At 46.3% G+C, this 16,913-nt stretch overlaps 1 protein-coding gene across 1 annotated transcript in view; it reads left to right on the top strand.

The window, feature by feature from the left end:
- The window catches only part of LOC142566645 (tyrosine-protein phosphatase Lar-like), a 79,999-nt gene extending 63,405 nt beyond the window's left edge, over positions 1 to 16,594 (top strand). The window contains exons 7-9 of the mRNA XM_075677480.1: positions 2,731 to 2,941; positions 14,446 to 14,628; positions 16,372 to 16,594. Of these exons, the coding sequence (XP_075533595.1) occupies positions 2,731 to 2,941; positions 14,446 to 14,628; positions 16,372 to 16,478 (501 nt within the window). The 3' untranslated portion in view covers positions 16,479 to 16,594. The remainder of the gene's footprint in view (positions 1 to 2,730; positions 2,942 to 14,445; positions 14,629 to 16,371) is intronic.
- Positions 16,595 to 16,913: the final 319 nt, after the last annotated feature.

Raw genomic sequence — 16,913 nt, 5'->3', positions numbered from 1 at the left:
CTACGTGATATGTGACAGTGTGGGTCGATCTCCGCACTGGAGAAGCCGCCTATGCGATTTCACTCTGTCGAAGAAGGTTTGGAGAAGTGTTGGCCTGAATTCTGCGCCCGTCAGCTCCATGACTGCGTGCGAGTTTAGGACGGGGGAAAGGGGAGCGAGTGCTCGTTTCCCGCTCCTCAAAAATCACCCGCAGTGCGGAGTGACCGCTGATGGGTTGGTTGCGGGAGATGGGAAAGTAGAGCGCTGCGCTCGGTTGTTTACTTCTTGAGAGGCGGACTCTGCCACCTCGTTGCCTTCCAGATACTCATGCGCTGGACAACAGGTGATTCAGTGGCGCAGTCGGAAGGGTTTTCTGTGGATTGTTACTGGCGCAGGCAGGCAGGACCTCTGGACATAAGCCCTTCATGTCGCTCGAGAGTAGGCGGGTATTCTTTTCGGTATGCATCGTTTATGGTTGTTGCAATAGCCACCGTCTCTGCTGTGGTTACCGATCTCGTCTTGACTATGGTCACTAGAATCTGCCGGTCATAAGTTGTAACTGCAATCGTCAAGTCATTTCTTGCCGGGATGCAACTCACGTCCGCCTATTAGCTATTGTGATCATGCTCGTATTACCGCCAGAGTGCTCAGACCCGCGCTCGTCTCCTTCCCGCGTGAGTCCCCCGTTGCATGTTCTTGGGCATAGGTGTGATGTGAATCTTGTTTCTGTTGGCTTTGTTCAGTATCTCTGTTCAACCGCTGAAGTACTCGGGGTTCAGTGGGTAGCCTCATTGTTACAGGATGAACCTGCCCCACGCCGTGGTGATGAGTCGCTCCCGCTTTGCCATTCGTGCACCTGCTTTGTGTTTCTCCAACCTATTGTGTATTCTCATCTTAGTGCGTCAGTCGGTACTCGCTCGATCTGGGAGGCCGAGCACAGTTTTCTACGCTTCTCGCAGGATAATGTTTCCTTTCTGCGTCTCGCTCTTCCGCGTCAATAGGTATGGGGGGCGTACGTTAGGCGACTGACAACAAAGGCTTCTACCTAACCAAACCTTTTATACAGGTCAAAAGTTCAACTTGAAGCTCAAGTTCTATCTATCAACGATGTCAGTTTTACAAGGAATTGTATACAAAAGCATTACTACACAGGGAGCCCCAATGTTAGAAACTGTCAGAGGGATTCCCATACGTGAACACATTGAAAAAGTAAAATGAGATATAGATGAAGCTATTGGACTTAATCTGAATCTTTATATTTGGACGCCGCCTGTGCTGTGTGGTGTGTTCAAAAACAAAAAGTTCTCATTTGAGCATCTGAAAGATGTGACTATGCGTGACACACTGAAATTGTCGCATTTGATTGACTACATGTGTTCTGGGTGATAGAGAAACACACAACTAGCTGCTTTCGCTGTTCTGCTTTACGGTCTGAACAATGGCTCGTTAACACGGAAAGTTGGGTGTCGTCAAACTGCATGCTTAGTTTGGCCGCAAAATTGCGGAGAAAAGCACGGTCTAGTGCGCATTTTCTAGATGCTAGCAGGTAGGTATTTAGAGGAATATTATCTTATATGTGATTTCTGACCACAGCACGACTCGACACAAAGTGGTGTCGCGTCAGTATAATGGAAACCTTTTGTCGTAAGACGAACTGCTTCAGCCAATGTAGTTATAAGGAAAGTTAAAAAGAAACGGGCATTTTGTTGATAAAATGCAGTTTTTTCAGGAGAGCTGGCATAATTGTCTGTTCCTTCTACGAACCGCCGGTCTGTGTTTGTGCACGTACGTCTATATTCAGACTGTTTTTTTAGGACAATACAGATTTTTTATTTTAAAAACTAGCACCGTAAGGCACTCGTCGTCTACACATACGAGTTCTAAGGCCAGGCGGAAATACTTTACCGCTTCTTAAGTTACTCTGAAAAGACTAATTATAAAAAATTATTAAGTAACTTTTTATTAGTGCATAAGGGATGTTTGAATGGTGACTATGAAGGTAGTTAGGTTTTAATTCAGCCGCAGTTTTTAAGTATAATCAAAATAGCCCCTAATTAGAAATATTTATCATCGAATTTGCGCTGTAGATCTAAGCAATATCAAAACCGACCACCGCGGAAGCCCGCTAAAGGCGGCCCCGTTTTCAAATCAGATCGAAACGCCACGTGATGACAAACGGGAGGAAGTTTGAAACTGAACGTCTCGGCCAGTCGCGGCACTTACTGATACCGCACGCTCTGTCTGTTGAGCATGTGCAGCTGCGTGTCGGGTCAGGATGTGCCGCAGACTGCTGCCATTCAAACTTCGTCACGCACATTTTTATGGGGCATTGCCTTCTGACGTGCAGCCTGACTAATTGTCTCAATATTGCCTGGATATGGCCTTCAATTTCTATGATGAATATCTCAAACTGTGCGCGATTTTCTGGATTTCTAAGATATGGGTATGCCATGAATTTGGGCGCCGTGCGAGATTTCCATCTAAGCAACTGCCCTCAAGTTAGGAATAAAAAGTTTATTAGCGCCTTTTGTTAGTTACTCTTTCAGAGTACATTAAACAGCGGGAAAGCACTTCTGCCTCGCGGTATAACTCGTATGCGAAGATGACATGTGTCTCACGGTCATGGCTTCTTTATGAAACATCTATGGTCTTAAAAACGCCCTATGTACTATACATAAACATACATCAAGAGAGAACCCATCATGAGTCAAATTTCTGGTTACGCCATTGATAGCCGGGGCCTCCCTTCAGGTAAGCCTTGACAACGGAACAAGATGGGCTGGCTGCCAAGCGCACGTGGACTGCGATGCCACATTCCACTCAGCAAACCCGTACGAGCACCACGTATTTCTCAGGCTCTTCGGATTGCTACCCTACACGATGTACAGAGTGGGCGTCCGCGGCTGCAGCTATCGTGGATGTGGACCAGCGACCTGGGCGGACGTACGCACGGAGGTTTCAGGTAATTCGTACACTGCTTACACGCGGCAAAGCAAGAGATTGTAAGGGCATGTATTGAATAGTCAGGGCGTGTACTGAATAGCGCTTCCTGTTTCATGCTTCATGCTGATGATGATTTATCGGCTTCCCCTTCTAAACGGGCCATTGAGAGTCATTAGCCTGCTTGAGTAAATCATGTATGCTATACATGTTTTGGATTCAAGTGTTTTTGTATCATCATCATCAGCCTATTTTATGCCCACTGCAGGTCGAAGGCCTCTCCCTGCGATGATCCAATTACCCCTGTCCTGCGCCAACCAATTCCAAGTAGCGCCTGTGGATTTCTTAATTTCATCACGCCACCTGGCCTTCTGCCGTCTTTGACTGCGCTTCCCTTCTATTGGCACACATTCTGTAACCCTAATGGTCCACCGCTTATCTAACCTACGAATTACATGACCTGCCTAGCTCTGTTTCTTTCTCTTAATATCAACTAGGATATCGGCCATTCCTGCTTGCTCTCTGATCGACACCGCTCTCTTCCTGTCTCTTAACGTTACGCATAACATTCTTCGTGCTATCGCACTTTGCGCGGTCCTTAACTTGTTTTCGAGATTCTTCGTCAGTCTCCAAGTTTCTGCCCCACATTGCAGCACAGGTAGGATGCATCGATTGTACACCTTCCTTCTTAATGATAATGGTAAGCTTCCAGCCAGGATCTGACAATGTCTGCCGAATGCACTCCAACCCGTTTTTATTCTTTTGTAAATTTCCGGGTCATGATCAGGGCCCTCTGTGAGTAATTAACCTAGGTAAACGTGCTCCTTCCCAGACTCTAGAGGCTGACTGACGATCCCGAACTCTTGTTCCCTTGCCCGGCGATTGATCATTAGCTTTGTCTTCTGCATAATAATCTTCAACTCCACTCTTATACTGTGTCTGTTCAGGTCCTCAATCATTTGTTGTAATTCGTCCGCAGTGTTGCGGAGCAGGACAATGTCATATGAAAATCTAAGGCTGCTGAGATATTCGCCATTGATCGTTACTCCAAAGCATTGCCAGTTTAATAGGTTAAATACTTCTTTTAAGCATGCGGTGAATAGCATTGGAGATATTGTGTCTCTTTGTCTGACCCCTTTCATTATAGGTATCTTCCTACTTGTGGAAAATTAAGATAGCTCTGGAATCTCTGTACATACTTTCGAAGTTATTTACGTAAACGTTCTGCACTGCTTGCTTACATAATGCATCTATGACTGCTGATGTCTCGACTGAATCAAATTCCTTTTCGTTATTTATGAATGCCATATAGACAGGCTGATTGTACTTTACGGGTTTCTCGATTAGCTGGTTGATGACATGGATGTGATCCATTGTGGAGTATCGCTTCCTGAAACCTTCCATTTATATTGGTTGGATAAAGTCCAGTGTTGCTCTTATTCTATCAGAGAGTACCTTGGTGTTATATTTTATATCATATTGGAAGTAAGGTAATGGGCCTATATTTTTTTTCAATTGTTTAACGACACCCTTGTCATCGATTAGTAAAATGTTGGCATTCTTCCAGTTCTCTTGGACGCTTGAAGTGGATAGGCAGTTCGTATTAATAGCCGTTAGTTTCTCAAGGATTCTGTGTCTAAGATCTTTTATTAAATGGACTGGTAATCCATCTTCTCCTGCTGATTTCCCCTTTTCATGTCCTGCAATGCCCTTCTAACTTCATTGCTGGTTATAGAAGGAGCCTCTCTAACCTGTTCATTACTACTTTGAATAGAGGTATCGTTTCTGCTTTGGGCACTATACAGTTCAGTATAGAGTTACTCCGCTGCTTTTACTATATCTACGAGAGAGAGAGAGAGAGGAGAGTTCAGGAAAGGCAGGGATGTTAACCAGTCTATAGTCTGGTTGGCTACCCTACACTGGGGGATGGGAGAAGGGGAAGAGAAAGAAGGGAGAGAGAAGGTGTAGATACGTGTACGGACAGCACTTCAGTTAGAGTCGCTCGAGCAAACCAGAAGTTCTGAGAAAACACAAAAGTGCCTTCACTGCTTTCTGAGCCGATGATCGGTCGGGACGGTGCTCTAATATGGTCTGTTCACTCAGAGGACGATCATCTAGTTTCCTCAATGTGTTGGACAAAGGCTGTCTTTGTGCTTGAAATTGAGGACAATGACACAATAAGTGGTCAATGTTCTCCTCGCATCCGCAAACATCACATGCAGGAGTATTAGTCATTCCAATTAGTGCTGAGTAGGCATTCGTGAAGGCAACTCCAAGCCATAACCGGCACAGAAGAGACGCTTCACGTCGGTGTAGACCAGCTGGAGGTTTGAGTTGAAGTGACGGGTTTAGTCTTTGCAGTCTTGTGCGCCTTGTATGTGCGGTGTTCCACTCTGCCAAGGAGATCGTGCGTGCTAGAATGCCAAGTTGCCTCGCGGCGTCGGTCCTTGAGAGAGGAATGGGGACGCAGCGGTCTTCTTGGTTTGACGTCCGAGCTGCCTTATCGGCGTCATCATTTCCAATGATACCGCAATGACCTGGTATCCACTGCAAAGAGATATCATGGCCTTTTTCTATTAAGTGATGAACAAGTTCCGCGATTTCGCACGTGAGCTGATCGTGAGTTCCATGTCGGAGAAACGACTGCACACATTGCAAGGCCGGCCTTGAATCGCAGAAGACTGCCCATTTTCTAGGACTTTCAGCATTTATCACTTGAAGCGCGTCGCAGAGAGCCGCGAGCTCTGCAGCTGTAGACGTAGTGACATGGGAAGTCTTGAACCGCTTGGTTATTCTCATTGCTGGTATAACTAGAGCGCCGCCGGAACTGGTTGATGTAGTTGATCCATCAGTGTAGACGTGTGTGCAGTCGCTGTATTTCTCGTACAAGAGAAGTAAAGTTAGTTGCTTGAGCGCTGATGATGGCAAGTCCGACTTTTTCTGAAGGCCTGGGATTGTAAGGTTCACTTGAGTACGGCGCATACACCATGGAGGACTGGAAGGCCTTGCCGCAGGTGTGTAACCTGACCTGAAAGAGGCACGGTGCGCGAAGACAGTCGCACTGAATGTCATGTGGGGCCTATCTACTGGGAGACTGGCTAGGTGGTGGGTAGGGGTCCGGGCAAAGTGTCGTATGTGCACACGCATTGTTTCAATGATAATGTGCGTTTTAATAGTGAAATCTTGAGCGACTGCAATAACCTCAGTCGTCGACGCACTCCGCGGTAGACCGAGACAGATCTTGAGGGCTTGGGCTTGAATGCTTTGAATTATATTCAGGTTAGTTCTGCAGGTGTTGGACATGACCGGTAGGCTGTACCGTAGGAATCCAATAAAGAGGACCCTGTACAGTTGCAGCATAGAGTGTATTGGTACTCCCCAGGTCTTTCCTACAAGGAACTTAAACATATGACAAATTCCTGTCAGGCGCTTTTTCACATAATTCACATGAGGGGTCCAGGAGAGATTTTTATCAAGGACCACTCCCAAAAATCTGTGACTCGTGTTGTACGAGATCATGTGTCTGTCGACGGATATCACGTATGGAGACATTGATTTCCTGGTAAATGCCACCGCTGCGCACTTTTCGTATGATATACGAAGTCCTTGTTCTCTAAGGTAGGATGACGTTAAAGTGGCTGACTTTTGAAGCCGCGCGCGAAGCTGCAGTCGCGTCACAGCCGACGTCCAAATGCAAATGTCGTCGGCGTAGATGGAGAGCCTAACGGTGCCTGGCAGGATGTCGGTGAGTCCAATGAGTGTTAGACTGAAGAGCGTTGGGCTGAGTACTCCGCCCTGAGGCACCCCACGGTTACTGTAATGCTGCGAGGTCGGGCCATCCTCGGTAAGTACGAAAAAGGATCTCTTATGTAGATAGCTACTTATCCAGAGATAGACTTTGCCGCCAAGTCCTACTGCCTCTAACGCGTTGAAAATCGCTTCGTGCGTTACGTTATCGTACGCTCCTTTAACATCCAGAAACAGGGCTGCAGATAATCTTTTGCAGGACTTCTGGTGCTCGACGTACGTCACTAAGTCGATAACGTTGTCTATGGAAGAACGGCCACGCCTGAAGCCGGCCACTGCCTCTGGATATACCTGGTAATGTTCGAGGTACCATTCTAGCCGTGCTAGAACCATCCTCTCCATTAGTTTTCCGATGCAACTGGCAAGCGCAATTGGTCGGTATGATGCAATGTCTACAGGCGACTTGCCAGGCTTGAGTAGTGGAATTAGGCGACTGGTCTTCCATTCCTGGGGAACCGTACCTGTCTGCCAGGAGCTGTTGAACAAGAGCAGGAGCACTTTTCGAGCCTCTTCGCCAAGATTACATAGGGCACGGTAGGTTATACCGTCGGGTCCTGGTGAAGGTGAACGCTTGCACAAGGCCAGTGCAGCTTCGAGCTCGTCCATGGAGAAAGGACTATCCATGCGGGGGTCGCGTGAAACCGGTGAGTGGTGGAGCGTCGATGTTCCAGCGGAACTAGTTTCGCCAGCAATCCTCCTGCAGAAAGCTTCCGCTACGTCAATCTCGCTGCATTGTTGGTGAAGGGCCAAAGACTTAAAAGGGTGGCGCTGCTGAGGGGTTCCACGGAGACCACGAACAGTTCTCCATATGTGAGACAAAGGTTTTCGTGGATCCAAAGATTCGCAGAATGATTTCCATCTTTGCGATGCGAGTTTGTCCATGCGACGCTGAATCTTCTTTTGAGTTCTTCTGGCCAACCTCAAGTCATGTACAGACTTCGTGCGCCTGTATCTTCGCTCTGCACGACGACGAATTGCACGAAGCTTCTCTAGCTCGATGTCGTATTCGGTGCGTGTATACGTTCTCAGAAGCGAATGTTTCGCTACCTCTAGGGCACCTTTTATGATGTCCTCTAGGCTAGAGGACAAGTCATCACGACAGCCGTCTTCGACAATTGACTTGAACATTGGTCAGTCGATACATTGTGTGACGCCGGCTAACCTGGAGTCCGTCAACCCTTCAACCCTAAGATAAGTGGGTAGGTGGTCACTTCCCCGCGTTTCAATATCCGGAAACCACCTGACCTTTCTAGTGAAAGAGCGTGAAACAAAGGTCAGGTCCAGGCAGCTACAGTAGGCAGTTCCACGCAGGAAGGTGGGGCTTCCATCATTTAACAAGCACAGTTCTTGTTCGGAGGCAAATGACACTAATTTTCTGCCTCTCGAGTTTATCTTAGAACTTCCCCAGAGATGGTGGTGGGCATTAAAATCTCCAGTAATCACCAAAGGCTGCGGAGTCGCCGTCGTGATTCGCCGTAATCTCTCGCAGTCCAGCCGACTTGAGGGCGATATGTAGGCTCCAATTAATGTGAAAGTGAGCTTGCCTTTCTTTACTGTGAGACATACGTATTGGTTTTCTTGGTCAGGCGACACTGGGTGATGGACATACGTAAGATTACGTCGCATGAATACGATGATCTTGCTGCATTCTCCGTGGGTGGCGGACATGAAACACTCATACCCGGACAGTCTGATGTTATCTGATAAGGGCTCGCAGATGACGATGATTGGGAACTTATTCGTGGACACAAACTGTCGAAAGTCCGACATGCGTGACTTCAGTCCTCTAGCGTTCCACTGAAATATGGACGCGTTTCGGACTTCGTCACGAAACGACGGCTTCTGGAGAGCCATGATTTTAACCAAGAGCTGCAAGTACTGGACTCAAAGTGTCCAGCACCTGTAGTGCGCTTTGCGCAAACGAAGACTTCATGTTCGTAAGTATAACGCGAATGGCATTCATGAGCGACCGCAGAATGTTGATGACCTGGAGATCATCAGTCAGCGTCGCTTCAACAGGTGCAGAAGCCGTCGAAGTCGGTGCGTTTTGAGGTAACTTAGCAGGGAGTTGTGCGCTCGGTAGCTCAGGCCATTCTTCAGGACGGGCGAGCCTCCCCGCTTTGTTTGCTTTCCTTGTATCTGTCTTGGTGGCGCAGTGCGGTGATGCGGCAGTCCGTCTGACGGTAGCTGGCGTGTACCTATCTGCAGTTTCGGAATTTCGCGAACGTTTTCGGTGTCGATGCCGACGTCGCCGAACAGCGGTAGCAGCCTCTCGATGCGTTGAATTGTCCCGCACCATTCGTTTTAGAATGGTGAATTCCGTCCGCATCCACGGGCAATCCTTTGATGAGGCCTTGTGAGGACCACTGCAGTTAGGGCATTTTAGAACATGTGCGTTGCAGGCGTCTTCTGAATGAGACTCAGAGCACCGCGGGCACACGACGTTGTTCACACAGACACCCTTCACGTGGCCAATCTTGCAACACTTGAAACACTGGAGGGGCTTCGGTACGAATGGTCGTACTGGATGGCCGACATGTCCTACTTTGACGTGGGAAGGAAGGCTGTCTGCTTCAAACAAAATCTTCACACAGCGTGTGTTTCCCAATCTGGAAATCCTTGTAATGAAACTGCCTTCTGTCGTTGGCTTTATCAGCGTTGGCAAGTCGTCATTAGAAATGGCAACGTCGACGTCATAAATGACGCCCGCAGTACGATCGCCGCCTGTGGGGATCATTGATCGCACCTTTACATTGTCGATATCAGTTATATTACGTAGGTGTTGTAGGGCGCTGCGATGTTAAACATCAACTGCCAGGACATTCTTCCGCGAGTTTATTCGCACGTCTTTAATCTCATTTGGTGCGATTCTCTCAAGTAAGCAAGAGAGGACCTGCCTGTTGAGGAGCCGCAAATTGGTCGCCGGGTCCACGGGCATGAAGAGCACAGTGTGCGGCCAGCGCAGCGGTGCACTCTTCACGGTAGAAGCACTTGGCGATGAAGATGCCTGCAGTAGTCTTCTTTTCGCTGATCTACTCATCACGACCTGGAAGTCATCGTCCAATGAGTCGTAGCTGTCCGAACATATCTCAGTGGCCTCGCTGTCTGTATCGCCTGACGCACTTCCACGTTTCCTTGACGCTACCCGACCTGACGGCTGCACATCAGGAAAGTCCTCGGAGATTTCTTCATCCATTGCCGCAAGGAGGGAGCGGCAGCTCCCAGAAATGCAGGAAAACAAAGCGAAAAAGCGGAGACAAACGTAGAAGCGTTCTATCAAAGAATCACTTCGTCTTCCTATATCTACGAGATTGCTGAAGATATTACCTTATCTATCTTTCAGTGCATACATCTTGGTTTGTCTAATTTCTTTACTGCTTCCTCAGGCTTTCTCACGCTGTAATTTCGGATATCCCTTATTCTCTCCTTGTTCATTAGTTCTGACAGTAACGAGAATGCCGTCTGATCTCTGGAGTTGGACACTTTCATTACTTGTCGTTTCTTTATTAGGTCCTTTGTTAATTGGGAGAGCTAAACAACTGGTTGCCTTGGGGCCTTACCTCCCACTTCAATTGCTGCTTCTGAAGACATCCTAGTTATGGTTTCATTCATTGGCTCTATGTAATCTTCATCTCTGTGTTCTAAAGCTGCAAATTTGTTTGAAAGTGCGAACCTGAATTGGTCTGCTTTTACCCTTACTGCGTCTAGGTTGGCCTGTTTCTTCTTGACCAATTTTATCCTTTCTCTCTTCAAATTGAGGTAAATCCTAGTCCTCACTAACATATGATCACCGCATTTAACCCTACATAACACTTCTACATCCTGCAATAAGCTGGCATCGGCAGAAAGTATGAAATCAATTTCATTTCTTGTTTCACCGTTAGGGCTTTTCCAGGTCCACTTTCTGTTGCCATGTTTCCTGAAAACGATGTTCATTATTCTCAGCTTATTCCTTTCTGCGAATTCTAACAATATCTCTCCTCGAGTGTTCCTAAAATGCACGCCATATTTCCCAATTGCTTGCCTCAACCAGCCTGCTTTTTCTTACTTTTGCACTGCAATCGCCCATGACAACAGTATCGCATCGCTAATTCAACATCTTCTTAAAACTATGCTATTTCTTGATTATCTTCACATGAGGTTGGAGCGTAAGTTTGTACTACCTTTATTTCAGGACTCCTATTTAGCTTTATTATGACTACTGCTATCCTCTCATTAATGTAGAATTCGGCAATGTTGCCCGCTGTATACTTATGGAGTAGGAATCCTACTCCGAACTGCTTCTTATCTGGTAGTCCTCTATAGCAGAGGACGTGGCCATTTGTCAGCACTGTATAAGCTTCACCAGTTCTAACCTCACTAAGGCCAACGATATCCCAAACAATGCCGATAGTTCCTTAACGAGTCCTGCTAGGCTAACTTCACTCGAGAGGGTTCAGGTGTTAAACGTTGCAACGTTGCAAGGGCCAGTTTCCATTGGCGGCCTGTCTGGGTTCAGAGGTTCTTAGCACCCTCTGCTGCATTATAGTTCTGACCGCAGCCCTTGTCAGGTGCTCCGTAGCTGCTGGGGACTGAGGGCCATTGGGTAATTGAGTGAGTGAGCCATTGGGTAATTGAGCACTGCACCAGGGAGGCCAATTCATGTTCCGGTGAGGGAGTGTCTCGTTGAAGCGTAGTGGGTCTTCCTAATTTGGTTGTGCGTGGATTAGTATAGCACCACTTGCTCTCGGCGTTTTCGCCGGTGTCAGGCGCCACTCCAAGCCAGTATACACCTCCCTAATATTTTTTCTCTTCCTCAAAAGTTCTCCATCTACCTTGCGTATGTCTGTAGCAGATACAGTCATATTAATCGGTTCCATGCTTTTTTCCCACTAATAATCTTAGCGACTTCTGTGTATCTCGACTGCTGACTGGTTGACGCTTCCGTCAATTTTGAATACAATTGCTTCTGCAAGGTGTGCGTTACCTGCGGGTATTACTGGGTCAATGCCTTCGCGTTCCTTTAGGAAGTGTAGATTGATATGGATTTTTGCTCCAGCATGCACATGGCTCACGGTCTTATGAGCATTTGTTCCAGTATGTTTTTGTCTTTAGGCAACCAGCTAGAGCCTCAAATAGCAAGGCACCGTCCTTTGTGTTATCATAGAGATTATCCCTTCTTATTCATATCTTCCCTTTTTTATAAATCCACATGACTTTTTTGTTTACGTTGTTTGCATCGAACTCACTGTGCCTGTTTCTCACACTTTCTTTTTCAGTTTCTGGTGGTCTATTTATACTTTTAATTACCCTGTACTTGGTTGCCAATTATCTTGACTTCTTCCTCCGCTGAGTGCCCACGACTTGCAGGTCAGATATCAGATAGTTGTGCGATTTTGCAGTCCGCCTATTTTTATCCATGCTGCTGAGTCTTTCTTCAAAACTAATTTTGCTTTGCGGTTCTCTGACTTCGTAAGAGGCCCAACCCATATCATCTTGCGCTGCCTCATTTGCGGTTTTACCGTGAGCTCCCAAAGCCAACCAGCCTACAGATCTTTGGCTAACTTCCAACCCCATCAAGATACCCGATTTTAAGCACAGAATGGCATTTACGAACGTTAGCTCTGGCACCATTAATCCTTACCTAAGAATAGCCGACTTCTATATTAAATATCAATGCACGCTAGTAATTACCCGGGACCTCAATCACTCCACGTTCGACACCGGCTTCCAGATAGTGCCAGACGTTTTCTATTTCCGCGAAATGCGGCGTGAAGCGCTGCAGCCTTTCCACTGTAAAAGAACACATGCGGGGTCGCCGCACACCGTTTTGTCTTACGGAAACCTTGTTGTTACGGTAGGGCTGTGCGATGAGTGTATTTGCTCACCGCTATTTATGCTTGCCAAGCGTACTGTCGCTAGTAATATGAAGCCTGCGCTGCTCACATGTGTTCTATCTGAGAGCAAATGAGAAAGAGGTCCACGACTGCAGTCACGCATCGCATCTCGATGTCAGAGCCGCAAGCTTCGAACATTATTTCATAAAACGTAAAATGAAAACGTGCAAACCACACGCATATGCTATTAAGGAGCGCGCAATGTCGCTATTCTTTGACACTCGACCGCTCAGAGCGCAGCTGAAGGTGCCGACAACAATCCGGGAGCACTTTTCGTTCGCCCAACACAAACACCACTTTAATAATTGCGACAATGGAAGTCTTGAGATGTTGGGTTCTCAGAGTTTTTTTTTCAAAACAAAGCCTCTTTTGGAAACGAACAGCACATGCTCATCAAGAAAGTGAGCGTCATCCTCAATCTGAGCTTTTTTTGTTTCTTACGGATTATCAGCATTACCAATCGCTCCAATTTTTAACGAAGCCGACATGGTGAAAGAAAATATATGTACATATAAGAGGCATGCACAGGACGGTGCAAAGGAATCTACAGTGAATAATGCAGATGTTGCTTTAAAAAGATAAGGCAGAAAAATGAAAACGAAGTGAGTAACGACAAAATTACACTATATTAAACAAATGCGCACCCCCCTCCCCAAACATTAACACAAATAAACACTCATAGGATGAGTTCACCACTGAATTACTCAAAATTAGCGTAGTAATCATTTTATAACAAAGTGTTAGTTGTCTAAAGAAAACAATAACGCCATCATATTTGTGGTTCATCGAAGAGGTGAATTATTGGTGTCAACGTCACCTTGCAGACCTGCCTTTTCTCAAGTTCATTCTCAGGCTTTAGTAACGCCATTATAACCAGCTTGAAGTGCATAGTACGGCGGTGTCAGCTACGCCTGAGCGGACATTGCCGAAGAACAATTGGCACTGGAGGAAGGGAAATGTAATATAACTGTCGGCAGTATTAGAGTGAGAGCTATTAAGTGGCGGTGATTGGTTCAAGAGCTCATACTGTATCCAGTACCAAAGCTAAATGTATAGCAGTGTGGGACCACCGGGACGCAGTCTGTTTTCAATCCCTGAAGTCGCGAGATAAAGTCAGTTGGTTGACTTCCGTGAGTGCCAAATGGCAATGGGACTTTAACCATTTTCCGCCTCGCTACATCCCCTCACACCCCGCGAGCACAGGACATTACTCTAGCCATGTTCAAATGAGACAAGTCGCTGTGAAAGCAAAAAGTTTGTTCTGGGCGCTGCCCGAACACACCACTCAGACACAAAAATTGTACGTGGGCCCAGAAGATGTGCGTCAGGTCTTCGCGTTTTGAGCGTGTCCATTTTACGTTGAAGTAATTCTACGAACGGAGAGTCCTCCTCAATTTAAAGCTAAATCAGCCGACGTTCACTTGTGTCTAGATAATTTTTCACATTCAGCGACATAAGCATCTGATAACTCTAGTCAGTCCAATGTAAATATTGGCATGCTTGGCCTATCCGTACTCACACACACACACACACACACACACACACACACACACACACACACACACACACACACACACACATATATATATATATATATATATATATATATATATATATATATATATATATATATATATAAGATTGCGCGTTTTCTTAGTGCGTCAACGCACATATACAAGTGAATTAATTCAGTTGTTCATGTTTGTTTAACATTGTCAGTATTGTCCACCAACTGTACTCAGCCGCTTTCACCGCCGAAAGATTGCGGGAGTTTTATGTCTTCCGTTCACAGCACCCTCATAAACATTCACCTAAAAACACTGAAGCTCGCATGAACTTGCAGAACCAAGTGAGCCAGTGGGACTGAAAGCAACTCGCTTGGATGACGGCGGTGTTCGCGTCGACTGGAGCCCACCTTTGGTGCCTGCTGGATTGCCCTCTGGTTACGTGGTCACATGGGACTGCAGTAATGGCACACGTGACCGCATGACGGCCTCACTGCCAGGCACTCATTTAACAATAACAGGTGAAAATTCATAGCTTAAAGCCCAAATCTTTGCAGAAATCTCTAGCGGACTGATGTTCTTGGTTCAGTCGTATTCAAACGGGACTTACAATGCATGTGTGTCTCACAACGCTTTACAACGATGCACCTATGATTTGTTGCTAACACCCTCAAGCCTACAGTGCAGTGTTATAATATGATTAGCAGGTGCTCTAGCTGTGATTTATTTATATTATTTGGCATAGCATTTATTACGGCGTCGCGCAGGCTTCGTACGTCTTGACAACATATTCACGGATAATTGTGCAGAGCATGGGCATTCCGTAATAGAGTCGTCCGAGCGGGTTCCTACGCAATAGGCACACGCGAATCAAAGACGACGCGCATGTGCCAACCTGTTCGCGAAGAGAAGGCTACGGTATAACTGAAAGCAGACGCGGTGAAAAGAAATCTGTCCGACTAAGCATCAGGCGCTATGTGGACGTTTCACCGAGGAATATTTCCAGAAGCAGCTGAACTTCACTGAAAGAATATAAATGCAGCATCTGACTTCCATTAGTAAGGGTGGCTGAACGGATAAGTTAGTAATGTTGTATCTTTAGTTAGCAGCGTGAGAATCTAATGGGAAGTAAGAGAAGTGAATGTAACAACGCTCTTTCCTGCCGCTTCTCTTACTTCCTATGCACACGAAAGGTGAAAAACGAGAGGTATGAATAATCCGAGCTTTCTAAGTGCACCGTCAGCATAACTTGAAATACGAACCGCAGACTGTTATCTATAACACGTCTTGGGGGGGGGGGGGGGTAGTGAATGACATAAACGTCCACCGTCGTATCTATTTGTAACCTATCGCTAAATGTTGTGCGGTCACTTAACTACTTTTCAGATAATGAATCACGCATGTGTCACATCTGCTCTGTAACGCAAGACCACAAAATCGTGATTCAGTCGGTGCAAACCTGTTAGCGCATGATTTTGCGTCCATAATAGTTCGTCACTTTGAAAGGGATGTAAATGAGAAAGACATCACACACGCAGTAAATGTCCTTATAGGAGCGGCTCATCAGTCACAGGCCCGAATACTGTATGCTTTAAGTCACTTGGTAAAATGAAATGTCCGCATAAAATGGTACAATGCCTTATCTTCTTGACTAGACGTGTGCACTTCTAAAAGCAAGTGCAAAAAGCTTTCTTTTGCTTTAAACGAAATATAGGGTTTTAAGTGCCAAAAATATTTCTGATTACGCGGCACGCCGTAGTGGTAGACTCCGGAAATGTCGACCACCTGAGGTTCTTTAACGTGCACCTTAATCTAAGTACACGGGTTTTTGCGCATTTCGCCCCCCTTGAAATCCTGCCGCCGTGAGCGGGATTCGATCCCGCGGCCTCGTGCTTAACAGCCCAACACCATAGCCGCTAAGCAAACACGTCGGGCATTATTCTGCTTTCTTGAATTTTATCTGTTAAATGGTGGTCCGGCGGAGTTACTGGAGAAATTACTCTAATGACCTATTACTAATTCGCCAAAGCACAAGCAGTTTTGATCTGCTGCTTCTTCCCACGTGAAGTGGCTTGCTGCAAAGAAGGCAAAATGCCGCTTAGGTTTTTTCGTAATCTGGCAGTCGTAAACGTCGATGGAATGTTCAAAATGCGTAGCACATATTCTTTCCACAGCACGAGTGACAGTGAACCATTAATGCATCTCGTGGATGGAAAACCTTTTTTTTTCCCTAATAACATGTTCATATTGTGCGTTTACCCTAGGGCGGCGTTTGGCCGAAGGGACGTGCAGCTTCTCCGTTGCGGCCTACAACAACCTCGAGAACAGCAACACCGTGATTGGAAAAGCTTCTCAAGTATTTCTGCCTTAGAACCTTACGCAGCAGGATGCCAAGCACTCGGATAATGTTTGCCACCGCTGTGCAGTCTGCGCTCCGTGTTCACATCTGTCTCTGTGCTCTGTGTGTCACAGAAACCGATCCATATCATGCCGATAAAAATAAAGCACAAGAACGTTAGTTGCACCCAGATTCAATAATGCGACATGCAATAATGCAAAAGGATAGAAAGTTGGGCGAGTTGGTACGGTAACATGATCTTGAATTGTAGCGCGAAGTGACATAGAGACTAGATCCTGTCTGCTTCTATAGTCTCTGTCTGTGTCACTTCGCGCTATGATTCAAGATTATATTCAATAAAGCGCTCGTGAATATTGATTCGATACCTTATAAACCTCTGCTGTGCCTCTTTTGTGTGTCGCGTAGGAGTGACGGTAATGAACACAGTAGCAATATTGTGAATGATGA

Source organism: Dermacentor variabilis, unplaced genomic scaffold, assembly GCF_050947875.1.
Source record: "Dermacentor variabilis isolate Ectoservices unplaced genomic scaffold, ASM5094787v1 scaffold_13, whole genome shotgun sequence".
NCBI lineage: Eukaryota > Metazoa > Arthropoda > Arachnida > Ixodida > Ixodidae > Dermacentor > Dermacentor variabilis.
Note: the sequence above shows the minus strand (reverse complement) of the source record. Positions and strands in the feature narration are given on the sequence as shown.